The 18,510-nt window shown below is 42.7% G+C and overlaps 1 protein-coding gene across 2 annotated transcripts in view; it reads left to right on the plus strand.

Annotated features, from left to right (window-relative positions):
- LOC124624779 (WD repeat-containing protein 35) overlaps positions 1-18,510 on the plus strand; it is a 199,388-nt gene that overhangs the window by 159,305 nt on the left and 21,573 nt on the right. For both annotated transcript variants that reach the window (XM_047149129.1, XM_047149130.1), the window contains exon 19: positions 18,333-18,456. In XM_047149129.1, the coding sequence (XP_047005085.1) occupies positions 18,333-18,456 (124 nt within the window). The remainder of the gene's footprint in view (positions 1-18,332; positions 18,457-18,510) is intronic.

The following is an 18,510-nucleotide window of genomic DNA, read 5'->3' on the forward strand; positions in this document are numbered from 1 at the left end:
CACTTTTCCCAAGTTTCACACAGAATTTGATACACACGCACTGTTCTGTTCGCGGATCCATCATAAAATTGCCACACAACAAACACAGAGTATTATGGAAATCACTGTGGACATGCAACACATCCTCCCAGCTGAAAGCCACTCTGCACACTGACTGATAAGATATGCAGCTGTCGCCACCTATCGGTGCAAAGATCTACTACTCCTACTTTCCAGAGGGCAGCACCAGTCCCGAAAATTTTGTATTCCACCTCATATATGCTATTCTTTGTTTGGAATAACTGTTAACAAATTTAGCCAGAGATCAGTTCTTTTCAGAAGTATACCTAGTGCATGCATATTTACAATTGCCTGTGTATGTGGAAAAACAGCGCATCTTAGTGTTAGACATTCCGTCTGACATGTGTAAACATTGAGTACAGAAAATTTAGAAAACATGGCAGAACATACAGTTGCAAAAAGCGCATTACAATCCAAAAGACCCTCAAGGAACTGCAGTCATTCAAGTATAAAATAAATTATATGCTCAGTTTCTGCCTAAGGTTGCTTGAATTTCATATCATTTGGCCCAGTTACATATGAATGGTGTCAGATTTATACATTCAGAGGCATGTGAGAAGGAGTTAACACAATTAAAGAAGTGTGTCAGATCTCTGCCCTGCCTTGCAAAATTTTTGCCTGGCAAAGATCTTGTATTAAACAGCAGAGGGAGCATCACTATAAAGTGTAAGTTCAGTTTTTTTCCCATGAAAATGCAAATGGCGCTGGTCAGCCTATAATTTTTATGTCTAAAGACTATCAGCACCTCAGTTAAATTACTCTTGGGTGAAAAAAGAGATCCTAGTATAGTTAGTGAGTGAGAAATCAAGAAGTTTCATATCTTTCAGTACAGCATGCAATTTCATCTAATAATAGACTGTAAACTGCTGATAATGTGTTCAATCCTTGGTGAAAGGTGTCTGACAAAACTGCACTGTCGCTGCAGTGTCCTGTTTATTCCTGAGTAGCTACAATTACAATTAAAGTTGCTGAAAACGGAATCACATGGGACTAAAATAATTTTCAAAATTGGACAAGTTTACAGATTACATAAAACACACTAGGCTTCATAAAATTTGTCGAGTACCATGCACAAAAGTATAAATTTGCAATCAGGCACTTATTTACCAACCTTTAATTCTGTACAGTAGATGTTCACTTAAAGTATAATGTATAATAAAATGCTGAACTATTTCACTAATTGATACACAACATATCATGCCTGTCTTTTTACCTTTGAATTAGTGTATTGTTGTACATACATATTATTTCTGTGTTTATTTGCTTTACATTACACTTTTTTGTCACATGAAAGAGGGAAATGTGTTTGAATTTCCTGTACAAAATTATTTTTTCTACACAATTTTTTGCATTATGCAATAGTTCCAACAGCTTGGGAGAATTTGTGCATGCTGCAAATTGGGTAACATCTTTTATGTGTGCAGTACCTTCTTCATATAGCTGAGAAGTTGAGTTGCAGGTAGGCACAACAAAAAGACTGGCAGAAAGTGAAGTTTCAGCCAGCAAAGCCTTCATCAGTAATAGACAACATACAAACATAAACTAAACAATGGAAAATCCAGGATGGAATGTAACAATATTAGAGAAGGAAAGTTGCTACTCTCCATATAGCGGAGATGCTCAGTCGCGATAGGCACAACAAAAAGATTCACACAATTATAGCTATTGGCCATTAAGGCCTTTGTCAGCAATAGACACATATACACACCCATGCACATGCACGAACCCACCCACCCACACACACACACACACACACACACACACACACACACACACACACACACAAATGCAAGTTTATACTAGTAACTTCTTTGTTCACAAATGACCAATTTGGAAAGTCATGTCCAAATGGCACATCGCCTAAAATCATTTTGACACAATGCAAGGTAGTTTGTTTCTTGATGTGTTTATTAGATCTTGGCTATTTTTCTAGGCCATATCTTTGTCCCTGTTGCAATTACCACAACATTAGAAGTGCATATCAGCTGTGTTAGCTGTTGCACATAATAGGCTGCAATTGCATTTGCAGAGCTGCAGTCACTACAGCTTCATACAGCATCCTCAAATGACAATAACCATCAAATTTGCAAGTATCAGAAGTTGAAGATTAAGTTGTCATGACCCAAAGTAGGTAGTCCAAAACACAATCAATGAAACACCAAAGACAAAGCAGGGCTGTATTTTCGGTACTGATGTGGAGCAAGGTGTGAACCTTTATACAGTAATCGGTAAACTATTGAGTTTACTAATTGGTGTATGTCAGTCACTCTCCATGATCTTTTTCTCTGTCTTCAGCAGAAAAGAGAAACACAGTGGTGGAGTTTGCTGCAGGAGGTAGTAACTATAATGTAATAGATATAAGTACTTTAATATAGAGGGTATAATAAAATTAACATCTATTAACTACAAGTAGGTGAAATGGAACCTAATCATTATAGGTCTATACAGACATCCCTGTGGTAGTGTAGATATTTTCTTTGAAAATCTTAATGACCTGCTTGCTGATAGAGACAGTAAACACTGAAAAAATGGCTGATTTAACGTCATACTAACAGGAGATATAAACATAGACTTGCTGTCTACTGACTCCAGTTCAAAAAAAAAGGAAAAAACTAATACTACTACTACATCAGTTTAATTTAACTTTCCTGATAAATGAACCCATTAGAGAGATTAATAGCAGCAAATCGTCCATCGACAACTTTAAAACTAACATGTCTCACTTTAAATACAATGCATCGGTTCAGAAGCTTGCCATTTCTGACCACCACGCTGTTCAGGTACTGATTTAAACTGAAAATATGACATTACCAGTTTATGACTGCAAAAAAGTATAAACAAATAACTGGATAACTCATTAAGTGAAGACAACGACAGAAACACTTAGATTTTTCCAGTGTGCAATGATGAAGAATGGCAATAATCATAGACTAAAGTTAGAATTTAAAAACTATGTCATGATTATTATACAGACCTGCTATTAGAAAGTAGAAGTAAGTACAGTATCCAGTCACATTAATGTGACCACGTGTCAAAAGCCTGAATAACCACCTTTTGTAACATTTGCAGAGTCAGTGACGTTCTGAACAGTACTGACAGGGTCATGGAGCCATGCCAACTCCAGTGCTGTGGCCAGTTGTAGTAGATCTCTCGGTTTAGGATTCATTGCATGAACAGCCCATTTGAGGTGGTCTCACAGATTCTCGATTGGGTTAAACCCAATCCTGGGAATTTAGTGGTCGGGGGAATATGCTAAACTCATCATGGTGCTCTTCGAACCACACATGTACATTGCAAGCTGTGTGCCACTTTTATTGTCTTGCTGGTAAATGTCATCATGTCAAGGAAAAACAAACTGCATGTAGGGACACGGTCCCCAGGGGTAGATGCAGACTTGTGTTAATCCATTGTGCCTTCAGAAATGATGAGGTCACACAGGGAATGCCATTAAAACATTTCCCAGACCATAATGCTCCCTTGTCTGACAATTGGGGCAGGATGTTTGCTTTCAGATGTTTCATGCTGTACATGCCAATGGCCACTGTCCAATGGAGCACAAAACATGATTTACCTAAAAAGGGCACCTGTCATCACTCAGTGAATGCCCAGTTTGCAATATTGGCATGCAAATTTCAGCCTTCATCACCAATGAACAGCAGTGAGCTTGAGTTCGTGAATCAGGCATCTGCTGTGGAGGCCCATAAGCAGCAACATTCGCCGAACAGTTGTTGAGGAGTCACTGTTGGTAGCCTCTTCATTCGTGTGGGTGATCAGTTGCTCAACATCTGCGTGTCTGTTTGCTCCTACACATCTCCGCAGCCATCTTTCACACCTGTCATATATGGCCCATGGTGCATCACTATTGCCTGGGGACTGATTTTTGATATTGCATATACTTTAACCATGATGGCACACGAACAGTTTACAAACTTAGCCATTTTGGAAATGCTTCCAGCCTTGACCTGAAAGCTAATAATCATGCCCTTTTTGGTGTCAGATAAATCGCTCTGTTGCCACACTTCGACAATTAGTGCACTGTTTTCTGTATCCCCTCAGAAATGCTTTTGTTGCCTCCACTGCTAGTGCTGACACCTGCTGTCTATGAGTGTTTATTGTGCATTGGCACTGGGCATAAGTGGTGGTCACATTAGTATGACTGGACCATGTATATAGCCGTGATGTTAAGAAACTCAAGTAACACTGCCATAGCTGTTTGGAAAGTTGTAAGTAGCTTTATAGATTGTAAGAACAAATCAGCTAGTGATCTTACCATCAACTATAAAGGCAGTTCCATCAGTTACCACTATCTGATACCAGAAGCTTGTGACAAGTACTTTTCTTCTGTTGGAAAATGTCAGAGTCACACCTTCAGCCTTCACCAGTGTAGATATAAGAAAATTCTGGTTTTGAAAAAAGCATATACTTGGCCACAACCAACGGTAAGGAGATAAAATGGTCAGTTTGATCACTAAAAATTTCAAAACCAGCAGCCATTGATGGGTTGCCTATCAGCACATGAAAATAAGCGCAGAGACAACATGCCTGATTCCATGGTCACAGTAGTAGATAATATAATTGTATCAACTAGTTTACCGAACAATCTAAAAATAGCACAAGTAACCCTGATTTACAAGAAGGGTGGTAAATCTAAAATTGAGAACTATCAATGAAGTAATGCGTGCACACTTGAAAGCCGCTCACATTAGCAGTGTGTTGTCATCTGTGAGAGATCAATACTGTAAACTTCCAACACACCCCGCCACGGACAAGTGCCTATTTAAACCTTGCAGCACTACACTCGCACTCAGTTATCATGTTATTTCTGCTTGCATACATTTAGCTTATCTTATTGTGTTCGGTATATGTTATGGTGATTGGCGTACATGCCAAGTCTAAGAAAGTTGTACTAATATTGTTAACTGTGCTGTGTGTCCAGGTTACAACACAAGTGACGAGTGTGGGATTGTTCTCCATGTGGTTTTCAGTCTCTGGTTGGTCTTCTGATGTGTCTACAATCTCTGATAGTGCTACTGATGAGTTTTTATGCCGGCTGGTTGATCAGCAAGTGGTTCTTACTGCAGCATTGCAGCATCTCAGTCAACAGCAGGAAGTGTTTGCCACCAGGTATTGCAAACACTTGCCTCTCTTTTGGCCAGTTTGGATCCATCTCAATCTACATTGCCTGCTGTGTTGCCCCTTGCACATCCTACCCCAGTCATTTATTCTCCACCATTTGTAGCTTACGATGAGTCTGTTGAAGAATGGGAAGCCTATGAAAAATGGTTGTGGCAGCATTTTCGTGCATTTGGGTTTACTGATGTTACTTTATGCCGGGCTTTCTTTCTGCCTTGGTTATCGCCTCACATGTATCAACTCCTTTGCCAGCTGGCCGCCCTGCAGGATCCATCTTCACTCTATTTTGATAACATGTGTGAACTCGCTTTGAAATACTACTGAAAACAGACATACGTCTTTGCCACTGGGGTTGAATTCTATCAGTGTCGCAAGAAACTGAAACAATCCTATAAGACTTGGGCAGCTGAACTTCATGGTTTAAGCCGCCATTGTCACTTTGTCACTAATGTAGATAAAGATTAATATGCCGACCAAATGGTTCATGATGCAATCATTCGGTTGGCCCCTGATCTTGAGGTTCATGAGCAGGCCATTCAATGTGAAAACCCCTCCCTCTCCAACATTCTGTCTTGAGTACAATCATTTGAGTTTTGAGGGTTGCAGGTACCCAAACTGAACCATGTTGTGATGTTGCAGGTGTTCAACCCACTTTCGCCCACCGTTTTTCAGACAGTTCACAGGAGAACGATATTGTGGCAGTGGTTCGCGCACCAGAAAAAGATCATGGTGGCCGGCACAACTCACTGGAGAAGCCACGGCCGCAGCAGCACAGCAAGCCAAGAAAACAGGCCACATTGCTCCTGTTTGTAATGCAAAATTCCAGCAGCCTATTGCAGATGCTGACATTTATGTCAGTTGTGTATCGGCAATCTCCATTGCACCGAATAAGCTTCTTATCAACATCAAGATTTATCAGAAGATTTTTCAGACAGTTCATAGGGGAATGATATGGTGGCAGCAGTCTGCAAGTGAGCAAAACACCACAGCAGCTGGCACAACTTTTTGCAGCAGCTACAAACACAGCAGCAGCACAGCAAGCCAAGAAAATGGGCCACATTGCTGCTGTTTGTAACGCAAAATTTCAACAGCCTATTGCAGATGCTGGCATGGATGTCAGCTGTGCATCGACAATCTCTGTTGCTCCCAATAAACTTCTTATTGATGTCAAGGTTTATCAGAAGGTTTTGCCCATGCATGTCGCCACTGTTGCTGCCGTGTCATTACTCAATTTGCAAACATAAGTTGGCTTGGGCTCTCCCCCTTTAGTGCCAGTGTCACCTACATTAGCCACCTACAATAAACAGGGCATTCCGATATTGGGTAGTTTCTTGACCCTACTCACATATAAATCTGTGGTTCATCTACTGTCTTTTGTGGTGGTGAACTACACATGCACCGAAAATTTGTTTGGTTTGAATGCCTTTAACCTTTCCAGGTTTACTATCTCTGATGAAGTTAATCTCATTCTGATCAAGTGCTTTACATTCAACTCGACTCTCTACACTCTGAATTTTCTGCCCTGTTTTCTGTGGTCTTGGGTTGTGCCTATAATTTCAAAGCCCACATCACCATGAAACCTTCTGCTAGACCCTGTTCCTTCTGAGCTCACCCAGTGCCGATGGTACTCCATGACCAAGTCAAGGCGGGGCTCGACCAGCTCACGGCCTCTGGGGTTGTCCAACCAATCGCATCCAGCAAATGGGCTACCCCCTTAGTCATTGTCAAGAAGCCATCGGGATGGTTATGCCTTTGCGGCAATTTCAGAGTTTGTGGCAATACACAGTCTATCATTAACACGTATCCCTTGCTGTATGCTGACAAAATTTTTGCTAAGCTTACTGGTGGTCAGTATTTTCCAAGATCGACCCATCCAATTCACATTTGCAGCTTCCCATTGATGCTGCCTCTCAATGGCTCGTGATTGTTAACACGCCTTTTGGCTTATATCAATACTTGCGGCTACCATTTGGTGTGGCCAGCACCCTGGTGATTTTTCTATGGTTTCATGAACAACTCATGAGGTCTGTGCGTGGCTGTGGCAGCTATCTTGATATTGTGGGCTTCTGCTCCTCCACTGCTGAACATCTCCAAAATTTACATACACTCTTCTCAGTGTCACAGGTTCAAGTGCAATTTGGAAAAGTGGTGCCACTTCTTTCAGTGTTCTATTGTTTATCTTGCGTTCAGTGTCTTTAGTGCTGGTATCAGACCCCTTTGTCAGAATGTCTCTGTCATTGTGGTTCTTTCGCATCATGCGTCATTCAAGGAACTCCATGTTTTTTTTAGGCAAGATTGCTTATGTCATCAGTTTTTGCCTGGGGCTGCATCAGTTGCACAACCGTTATATGCCTTCCTGCATAAGGGGATGTCTTTCCATTGGTTGCAAGCATGTGAAATGCCATTTTTCAAACTGAAGTCCATGTTGGTACAATCTGTACCTTGCCTTGTAACCTACCAACCGGGTCAACATTTAGTGTTAGCAACAGATGCTTTCCAGCCTGGGCTGGGGGTGGTGTTAGCTCATAAATATTCTGATTGCTCTGAATGGCCTATTGCATACACATCAAAGATGCTTAATTTGTCTCATACTAGATATTCACAAATAGAGAAACAAGCCCTCGCCATTGTTTATGCCTTAAAGAAGTTTCATGGTTTCCTGTACAGTGTAAAATTCCAGACCCTGTTTCTTTCGGGCTTGCTCGGTGCCGATGGTACTCCGTGACCAAGTCAGGGAGGAGCTCGACCTGGTTCTTCCAACCAATTGCATCCAGCAAATGGGCTACCCCCTAAGTCATTGTCATGAAGCCATCGGGATGGTTACACCTTTGCAGCAATTTAGTTTTGCTGCCTAACCTAGTTAGGACATTCAAAATGCAAATGAAAAAGTACATGACTTGGTCCCATCTGACGTGGTATTGGATCAATTTCTGTCTCCCTATTGGTTCATGCCATTCAGCTGTTCGATAGGCATCAACCCCAGACGGTCCTGCACCTCCTGTGGACCAACAACGGACACCTACCTGAGCAACCGTCATCCCGTTTCTGGCCCAGGGTGACTATCCAGGCACGGGGGTTTGGTCATTGCCTGAAATGGATTCCTACCATTATCTCCCAAAGCTGCGGCCACTGTCTCCACAATGTCTGTATGGAAGAGGGCCTCTGTGCGCGGAGTCATTTCTACCGGTTATGCCTGTCCAGGACACCGATGTTGCCACACCAGTCTGCATTGACTGATGAATCACCTGATGTGGCTGGCTCTCTGCCACGACATTCAAGAGATCCCCCATCTCCGGTGTATGAACCTGGTGCAGCTCCTCCAATACTGCTACCTGTACTGATGCAGGCACTATCCATACCTGAGCCATCTCCTCTGCCTCAGTCATCAACTGTGGGTTGGCCACCATCCCAAGGCCCACCTGAGGGTCCGGGGGTTAGAATAGGCCCGAGGTATTCCTGTCTGACTAAAAGGAGTCTCACACATTTCAGCCTTTATGTGATGATCCCCTGTAGGGTTTGACCTCCATTTTTCAAAATTTTCCCAAAGAGTGAGCCAATTGGGGAAGGGCGCCTTACATGGTGCATTGTGTCCATCATGCGCTGAGACCTATCGCATCTTTCTCCGACATGGATCTCAATTTCTGCTCATTCTCCAACTTTTGGGTGAAGTCACCCTCCTGGGTGCGTATTTTTCCATCAACTGTGCAGTATCGTTTTCTACGCTGACGATGATAATGGACTTGTTTTGCTTGGTTGCACCTCATATCCAGCACGGTAGCCAGTCCGTTGTGGTAGGGCTGCCATGCACCCTGTTGGTTGTAGCCCCCTGACCACACAGGGATCACTCTGCTGATGCCTGCACCATTAACTCCCCACATATGCTGAGAGGTAGATGCCCATCCCCCTGGGGGGCATCGGGACTCCTGGCATTGGCCATCCTGCCAGGTGGCCTTTGCTGCAGCTGAGTGGCGCCTGTGGGGAAGGCCCACTGCTGGTGGTCAAACACCAGCAGTCTCTAAGCGATCCAAGGCTCAATTCAATGTACACAAGTACGACCCAAAATTGTTCCCCTCCTTGACCACACCATGGGAGGAACGTCAGGCAAAGGATGGCAGCAGATCTTATTCACTCCGGTATCTTATATGTTCGGGAGCTGATGGGGAATCTTTCATGATGATGAAGCCTCAGTTTTTAGTTGAGCATTTAGAGGACAAGCTTTGGTGAGGTGGAGGGATTGTCCAAAATGAGATCTGGGTCAGTCTTGATCAAAACAGCATCCTCTGACCTGTCACATGAGTTACTCGCATCACACTCCATAAGAGCTTAAGTATGGTTAAGGTATCATACTTCACAGGCACTTTCTTTTGCAGTCTGACGATGAGCTGCGCGCCAATTTATAGTGTCGAGGTGTACATTTTGTCCGGCATGTCCACCGGGATCCAAGAGATAACCAGGTTCCCACCAGCACCTTCATCTTGGCCTTCAAGGGTGATACATTGCCTGAGAAGGTCAAGATGATGGTCTACTGCTGTGATGGCAAGCCATATACCCCCCCCCTGCCCCTGCCCCCGCCCCCGCCCCCGCCCCCGACCCGCCCCGTGCTCACGTTTGCCAGCTAATCAAATGACAGAAGCAGGAGTGTTGAGAGAGATATGCCTTAACCATTGGGTGCCATATGTCACCTTCCCAAGTCAGGGCAAAGATCAAACGTGTTTTTGGGTACCAGACCTCAATGGCTGTTCCTGCTGTTAACATAAATGGCGTGTTATCTACTGATGCAAACACAATTGCCAAGCACTTTGCTGAGCACTATGCTTCAGCCTCTGCATTGGAGAATTACCCCCCAGCTTTTCGCTCTCTCAGATGGTGGCAGGAAGGGGAAGTCCCCTTGTTTACTACATGCCACAGTGAATCCTATAACGCCCCATTTACAGAGTAGGAGCTCCTCAGTTCCCTTGCACATTGCCCCAACACAGCTCCTGGGCCAGATCAGATCCACAGTCAGATGATTAAACATCTCTCACCTGACTACAAGCGACATCTTCTCATCATCCTCAACCGGATCTGGTGCAATGGCGTCTTTCTATCGCAATGGCGGGAGAGCACCATCATTCCGATGCTCAAACCTGGTAAAAACCCACTTGATGTGGATAGCTTGTATGGTGTGTTGGCGGTTGGGTTGGGTCCTGGAGTCATGTGGCCTACTGGCTCCATATAAGGGGCAGCTTCTGCCAGAGCCACTCTACCACTGATAATCTTATGTCCCTAGAGTCTTCCATCTGAAAAGCCTTTTTCATATGCCAACACCTGGTTGCCGTGTTTTTTGATTTACAAAAAGCATATGACACGACCTGGCACCATCATATCCTTGCCACATTATACGAATGGGATATCTGAGGCCCACTCCTGACCTTTATCCAGAATTTCCGGTCGCTTCATACTTTCCGTGTCCAAGTTGGTGCCTCCCATAGTACCCCCCATATCCAGAAGAATGGGGTCCTGTAGGGCTCTGTATTGAGTGTCTCCATATTTTTAGTGGCCATTAATGGTCTAACAGCAGCTGTAGGGTTGTCTGTCTCACCTTCTCTGTATGCAGATGACTTCTGCATTTCATACTGCTCCACCAGTACTGGTGTTGCTGAGCGGTGCCTACAGGGGGCCATTCACAAGGTGCAGTCATGGGCTCTAGCCCACGGTTTCCAATTTTCAGCCGCAAAGTCATGCGTTATGCACTTCTGTCAGCATCAAACCGTTCATTTGGAATCAGCACTTTACCTTAATGACAATCCACTCACTGTACTGGAGACATATCGATTCTTAGGTGTGGTTTTCGACGCTCGTTTGACTTGGCTTCCTCATCTCCGTCAGCTTAAGCAGAAGTGCTGGCAGCACCTCAATGCCCTCCACTGCCTGAGCAACACCAACTGGGGTGCAGATGCCTCTACACTGCTGCAGTTCTACAGAACCCTCGTTCAATCCTGCCTTGACTATGGGAGTCTAGTTTGTGGTTGGGCGGCGCCCTCAGCATTGTGTTTACTCCACCCAGTGCACCACTGTGGTGTTTGCCTAGTGACAGGAGCTTTTGGGACAAGTCCGGTGACCAGCATCCTTGTGGAAGCTGGAGTGCCTCAATTGCAGGTTAGGCATGCACAACTGCTGGCCAGTTACATAGCACATGTTCGTAGTTCTCCTGCGCATCCAAATCACCGTTTCATTTTCCCACGGCGGTTCATTTCCTGCATTGGCAGCCTAGGTCAGGGTTTCCCGTTGCAGTTCATGTCCGATCCTTTCTTTTTGAACTGGAGTCCTTGCCTTTACCACTTGTACTTGAGGCCCATTCACGTATACCTCCATGGTGTACACCTAGGCCGCAGTTTCACCTGGACCTGTCAAATGGCCCTAAGGGCTCAGTTAACCCCGGGGCTCTCCATTGCCACTTCTTCTTGATTCTTGACAAGTGCCAAGGCCACGAAGTGGTTTACACCGACGGCTCGATGGCTGATGCTCACGTCGGCTTTGCGTATGTCCATGGAGGACATATTGAACAGCATTCCTTGCCTGATGGCTGCAGTGTTTTCACTGCAGAGCTGGTGACTATATCTCATGCTCTTGAGCACATCCGTTCATGCCCTGGAGAGTCGTTTCTTCTGTGTACTGACTCCTTGACATCCTACAAGCTATCGACCAGTGCTACCCTCGCCATCCTTTGGTGACCATCAACGAGTCCATCTATGTCCTGGACCGGTCCCGTCGTTCAGTGGTGTTTGTATGGACTCAAGGACATATCAGCATCCCAGGCAATGAACTTGCCGACATGCTGGCCAAACAGGCTACGTGGAAACCGCTTCTGGAGATGGGCATCTCTGAACCTGACCTGTACTCTGACCTACGCTGTAGAGTTTTTTGGCTGTGGGAGACAGAATGGCATAACAGTACACACAACAAACTGCATGTCATTAAGGAGACTACGAATGTGTGGAAGTCTGCCATGCGGACCTGTCGCAGAAAATCAATTGTCCTCTGCTGGCTCCACATTGGCCACACTTGGGTGACCCACAGCTACCTCCTGTGCCGTGAAGACCTGCCTCAGTGTTGATGCAGCGCCCAGTTGACAGTGGCCCACATTCTGGTGCACTGTCCTCCTTTGACTGCCGTGCGACGAAATCTTCGGTTACTGGACTCATTGCCACTAATGTTACCTGACAACGACTCATTGATTTAGTTCTTCGTGTTATTCATGAGGGTGGGTTTTATCATCTGATCTAAGTTTTAGCAAATGTCATTTGTCCCTCTGCGTGTTGCAGAGTGACTGGTTTCTCCTTTTTATTCTTGTGGTCGGCCAGCCACTGTAATCTGCTTTCTTGTTTTACTCTCTTCTGTTTGTAGTGTCTCTCTGTTGTCTTCTTGCCCTCCTTTTATCCTTTTAGTGTTCGTTGCCTCTTCTTCATTCTTGTGGTTTTTCCTTTCTTTCTGTTTTGTGTTATATGTCTCGTCTGTTTTATTCTCACACTTGTGGCATTGTTTTATTAGGAACAAGAAACTGATGACCTCATAGTTTGGTCCCTTGCCCCCTCTTTTAAACCAACCAACCAACATCCATCCATCCCAAGGCCCTGGACCTGATACGGACATGGAGCTCACGCCAATGTCACCCATCCTACTGTAAGGGTTGACACGGGAAGGTGGATTGCGGTGCTGCCTGCGCCCCAAGTACTTCTGGCAATGAAGATGTCATGAACACTTACGAATCCCAGCCTTTCCCCAAGGGAAGAGGAATGAAGTAATGCATGCACACATGAAAGCTGTATACATTAGCAGTGTGATGCCATCCGCGACTTTGCGCCACAAAAGAGTAATCCTGTGAACTTTCGATAGACTCCACCATGGGCAAACCCAGCCATGCTACACTCATGGTCAGTTATCATGTTATTACTGCTTACATACATTTGCCTTATCTTATTCTGTTCAGTAAATGTTATGGTGATTGGCGTGCATGCCAGAGCCAAATAAAGTTGTACTAACAGTCTTGGTTGTGTTGTGTGTCCAAGTTACAACAATCGGACCTCAATCTTGCTTGCATTTTCTTAGATATGTGAAAAAGTTAAGTTATTACATTAAACTAATGACATACCTGGGTCAACATAATCTACTATTTGAAAATTAGAATGGCTTATGAGAAACAAGTCAATTTAAGTAGCCACAGCACAGTTCAAAGATGAAATAATAACTGCCCTAGAGAACAAGGAGTGTGTCACTGGAGTGTTCCTTGATCTTGAAGAGGCATTTTATTGTGTTAACACACCATTACTTGACAATCTATGGAAACTGAATATTAGAGGAACTGGTTATGAGTTTTTAAAATTGGATATGGCCAGCAGGAAACAGTTTGTATTCCAGGGTAATATGGAATACAGAGAATTACGCTATCTTCCCCCTTTAAGCTCTCAGGTTTTCAAATCTCATCTGGTGCAGTCCCTAACTATCAGTTTTTCCTTCTCATCCTGTCCGCTAAGTCTCTCCTAACATGGGGTTCTGGGTGGCTTTTTCTGAACTTTACTCATTTCCCTAAACCTCTCCAGTCTGTTCCTTCTCCAGTCTTCCTTCCCTTTCAACTCTTCTGCCAGAAGAAGGAGCCACTGGCTCCAAAAGCTTGTAAAAGTTAAACCTTTTTATGTGTGTGTTCTCCTGCTGCCACTTGGTGAGTAGATTGTTTATCTCTCCTTTTACATTACATTGTTAGAGTGGCCAGCATGAAAGTAGAGTCCTTTAGGTCATGGCCACTGCCTGCCGCCAGCAGGGACTGCGGGCTGTGATTCGTCCACTGCTCGACTCTGTTGCCATGTAGGTGCCATTAGCGGTGCGATAGATCAGAGCAGCAGAAAGCTCACATCTGATCTCAGTATCTTACTGCCTTTAGAAAGGTGCTTTGATGTGTGTGCGGTGGTGAACAACAATGCAGGAGCAACGGCCTCCTTGTAGTACTCCTCCGGTCAGTGTGCTTAAAGGGTGGAAAGACATTCGTAAACAATCGAAAATGATCATATCCAATGTACTCAAGTTTTTACTGATCTGGCCGACAATGAAGAAGCGAGGAATAACTTAAATTTTGCACGAATTCATAAACTTAATTCTAAAGCATGTTGTGTCTCCAAGTCAACTGTAGGCCGTATTAGCAAATTTGTGTCATTGGCAGAATCTCCAGACATGAATGAGTGTTTCAATTCTCCAAGAAAGGGATACGAACATGAACAGAAATCAACTGACTTTGACGATTTTAACAAAGAACTCGTGCATAGAACTGTACTTCGATATTATGTCAGAGGAGAGTATCCAATGGCTAAAAAAATACAGGCTGACCTCCATGAAAAAATTAATTACTCGGGCTCAGAGACCCCTGTTCTTTGTTTTCTCTGCTCCCTTGGTTTCCGATTCAAGAAGTTAATGACGGACAGAAATTCGTAATGGCTCGCAGAGATATTGCACCAGCAAGAGGAAGTTTTTGCGTGCAATGCGCTTCTTGCATGCTGAAGGCACTAGGCCTGTAGTTTACTTGGATTTCACAAAACCACACCAATAAGTATACATGGCATGACTCCAAAGGAAAGAGCGATTTGAAAGTACCTACTGGTAAGGTGGCTGATTAATCATCGCCTATGCTGGTTCATTAACCACAGGCTTCGTACCAGAGGCCAAACTTGTTTTTCACAGTGGGAAAAGTTCTTGCCAATCTGATTACCATTCAGAAATGAATGGAGAAGTTTTTAAGAATTGGTTTATTCGACTGTTGTCTGCGCTGGAAGAAGGGTCAATTATCGTGATGGATACCGCCAGCTACCACTCCATTCGGATAGAAAAGCTGCCATGTTCAAATTGGCACAAGGCAGATATTATAGAGTGGTTAAAGGGAAAGAATGTTTCATTTTCAGTTGATGAAGCGAACGTTGAACTCCTCTCTAAGGAAGAAATCGTAGGTGCCAAAAAGACTTACGAATTAGATCAACTGGCAAACAAAATGGGACACCAAGTTGTACGTCTACCACCATATCACTGCCAGTATAATCCCGTTGAATTGATATGTGCCCAAGTAAAGCGAGAAGTAGTTAAAAGAAGAACAACATTCAAACTTGCTGATGTCGAGAAGCTAACACACGAAGCTCTTGACAGTGTTACTCAGCAGGACTGGTAGAGGTGCGTAAAACACGCAGAAATATTGCAAGAAACTGATTTCTTGAACCAGGGTTTAAGAGACACCATAGTGAAATCTGTGATGATACACCTGGCTGAAACAAGCGACAGTGAATCTGAAGACATGGAGCTAGAAGATCCTTCAGTTTACATAAGTGCTGTCTATGTAAAAAACTGACTTGATTTAAATGTTTGTCTATTCATTTCAGTTATAGAGGACATAATGCGAATGTTTTTCCCTTACAGAAGACATCTGATAAATTTATCACAAGTGGTGGCAATTAGTTTACTCGACAGTGACTGTTAATTAAAATAGGATTGTCAATTCTGCATTAATTAACAACAGTTTTCCCTAAAAACCTGTATCAAATGTCTTTACATTCAGATATAATCTTACTGCATTTATTTTACTTCTACATTCGAAATTTAACTCCTTTTTTTCATAGAAGGATTTACTGGTTGTTTTGTAGTAAGGGTAATGTAGTTCATAAAATGACAAAACGTTGTGGTGCTTCTGTATTGACTGTATATATAAACAGTGCAGTTGTATCAGAACAGTCCCAGCACGTATTTTGATTCTCCGAGAAGTGCATAGAAATCTATGATATTTGATGACTTTTACAAAAAGCTAGAACGTAGAATTCTATTACTTCAGTATGACAGAGGATAGTATCCGATGGCTAGAGAAATACAGGGTAATGTCTGTGATAAAATTGATTATTCTGGCCAGTCACTTCAACGCACTATCATCTCCACCCACTTGGTTTTTAATGCAGAAACTGTAATGATGGATGAAATTTGTAACAGAAGACAGGGACATTGGAGTAGTAAGAACGAGGGTTTTGTGTACTAAGCACTTGTTGCCTGCTGAGAATAACAGGCTTACAGCAAATTTAGATAAAACTTGGGTTTCACAAAACCTTTTGAACAAATACTTTGCTCGGCTTCAGTGGAAATATTGGCTTCAAAATAATTACAGTTACTTTTGGGTAGCGTATATTGATGGTTTGATGATGGATGCAACGACGAAGGATATGTATTAGCAGCCAGTAAAATATTTTCGGGAAGTAGGGAATATTCTCGGTCATATTAAAGCCAGCTGTCCGAACAAAACTCTTGGCGACGGCCTACAATGACCCACGGGCTGCTGCGCACGGAATATCACGGAAGTAATTTTCCTCTGTACGTGATACGATATGATAATGGTGTCTGAAATGCTACCAAAAGTAATTTTGTAGTTTTCTTAACAACTTTCTCATGGGAAGTTTCTTCGCAGTCCTACAGAACGAAAATTCATCAGCGTCTACATTTTTCATTATGCAGTCGGCGCAATTTCATTCCTCCTATAAGATTTTATTTTTTATCTCAGAGTACTTTTATGTTTCCGAAATAAGAGATGCATCATGTGCATCTGTAAACTTTGAGGATGTTAATTTTTTTCAGTTCTATTACATTAGTGATTCTGTTACTACCACAGGTTGAAGTAAAAAATTATTTTCCTCCAAAATTTCTTGTAACATTAGTTTTCATTTTTTTCCCTAGCAGCTAGTGAGAATTTACTTTTGGAAAGTACTCCATCATATTCTAGACTAAAAATAGAGTTGCTCAATATTCCTTTTTGAATTTTTTTGAACCTTTGAAATTATCACTATAAACAGAAAAAAAAAACTGGCAATGCTGTAAGAAGACGAGATGACTTTGAAGCCCTATTTTCGTGCCGGCCACTATAGTAATTTATTATTTTCAGTGTTAATATTTCCTCCAAATGGGATGCAAGAAACACCAAATAATATGTCAACAGAATTTTGTATTTCATGGTTGGGAGACTGAAAGTAAGATATGTCTTCCCCAGCAACGTGCCTGACAAGGAAATATCACCAACTTGATCTCATATTTTAAGTAAGAAAAAAGCACACTTACAAGATATCAGCATTATTAGTCAATCCCATCCAATCAGTTCCATAATTCTTATAGCACACAGTTATGATGTTCTGAATGTACAGCATTTAAAATTCACTCGCACCAGTTGGCACTTGCTCTGTGTCACAACAGCCGCCTGTTGTCTGAGTTTGAAGTACTGTACAAGAGGGTGAGTAAGAGCTTTGTCTGCATAATGTCAGTGAACCAACAAGTGCTAGTGCTTTGCTCAGTGTGTGAAAGTATGTGATTTCTACCCTGTAGGTGCTACCAGAAGTCTCTTTGGTTTGAATATTTTTATGTTTTGTGTTGGGATCCACGAATGTAGTGTAAATTAATGATTTGTCATTAAAGGAATAGTGTAGTGCATTTTAATTATTAACATCATTCTTGTGTATTATTTTCTTTGGATTGAAAAAGTGACACTGTTGAAGTGAAGTACATCTGCAGGCATTGTGTTGTGCTTTGAGATGATTGGCATGAGTGAATTGTAAATCATATATCATTAACTCAATTTCATATTAATTCTTCAATTGATTAGGCTTATTCATTTTAATTTCGAGGTGTAATAATGAACATAGTCTATATGTGTGTGAGGTTGACATATTATGTACTCTTTTCATGTAAAATGTGTTCTTGTACAAGATTTCAAAATATGTGCAGCAGACATGATCCCCTCCCCTCTGATTTTCCCTCTCTTTCAACATCGTATCAATAGGAGGATGCTGCTTGGCACTCCACTGTACAGTATCTTTGCACTTAGGCATTAGGCAGCTGCAGTAGGGTGGAGGGAATAAAAACCATGTACTCAGAAAGTCATACTTGTATACTATCAAAATTTTGGCTCATATTTATGGGATTGATTGCTGGGGCAGACCTACAGCCAGTGTACCTCTTTCTCCTTAAAATTTGAGGTTAAGTTGGTAATGTTCCCTTGTGAGTCCAACACTTACTGAGGCAGAATTAATAATTATTTCAGCTGTGATGCAACAAAATATGTCTTTTAAATATAATTAATTTTGTTTTTCTGCTTGCAGATGGCTGAGAAAGAGGGGAGGAAGCACTCACAGCCACAGCGAATAAAAAAGTTGTATGTCCTGGCTGCCTTGTTAGTTGAAGAACATCAGCAGTTATTAAAGCAAAAAGCTATTGGATCCACGGGTACATTTCCTGGTTTTTAGAACTTCTTTAAAATATGATGTGTAGTTTTTCATA

Source organism: Schistocerca americana, chromosome 1 (genome assembly GCF_021461395.2).
Source record: "Schistocerca americana isolate TAMUIC-IGC-003095 chromosome 1, iqSchAmer2.1, whole genome shotgun sequence".
Taxonomy (NCBI): domain Eukaryota; kingdom Metazoa; phylum Arthropoda; class Insecta; order Orthoptera; family Acrididae; genus Schistocerca; species Schistocerca americana.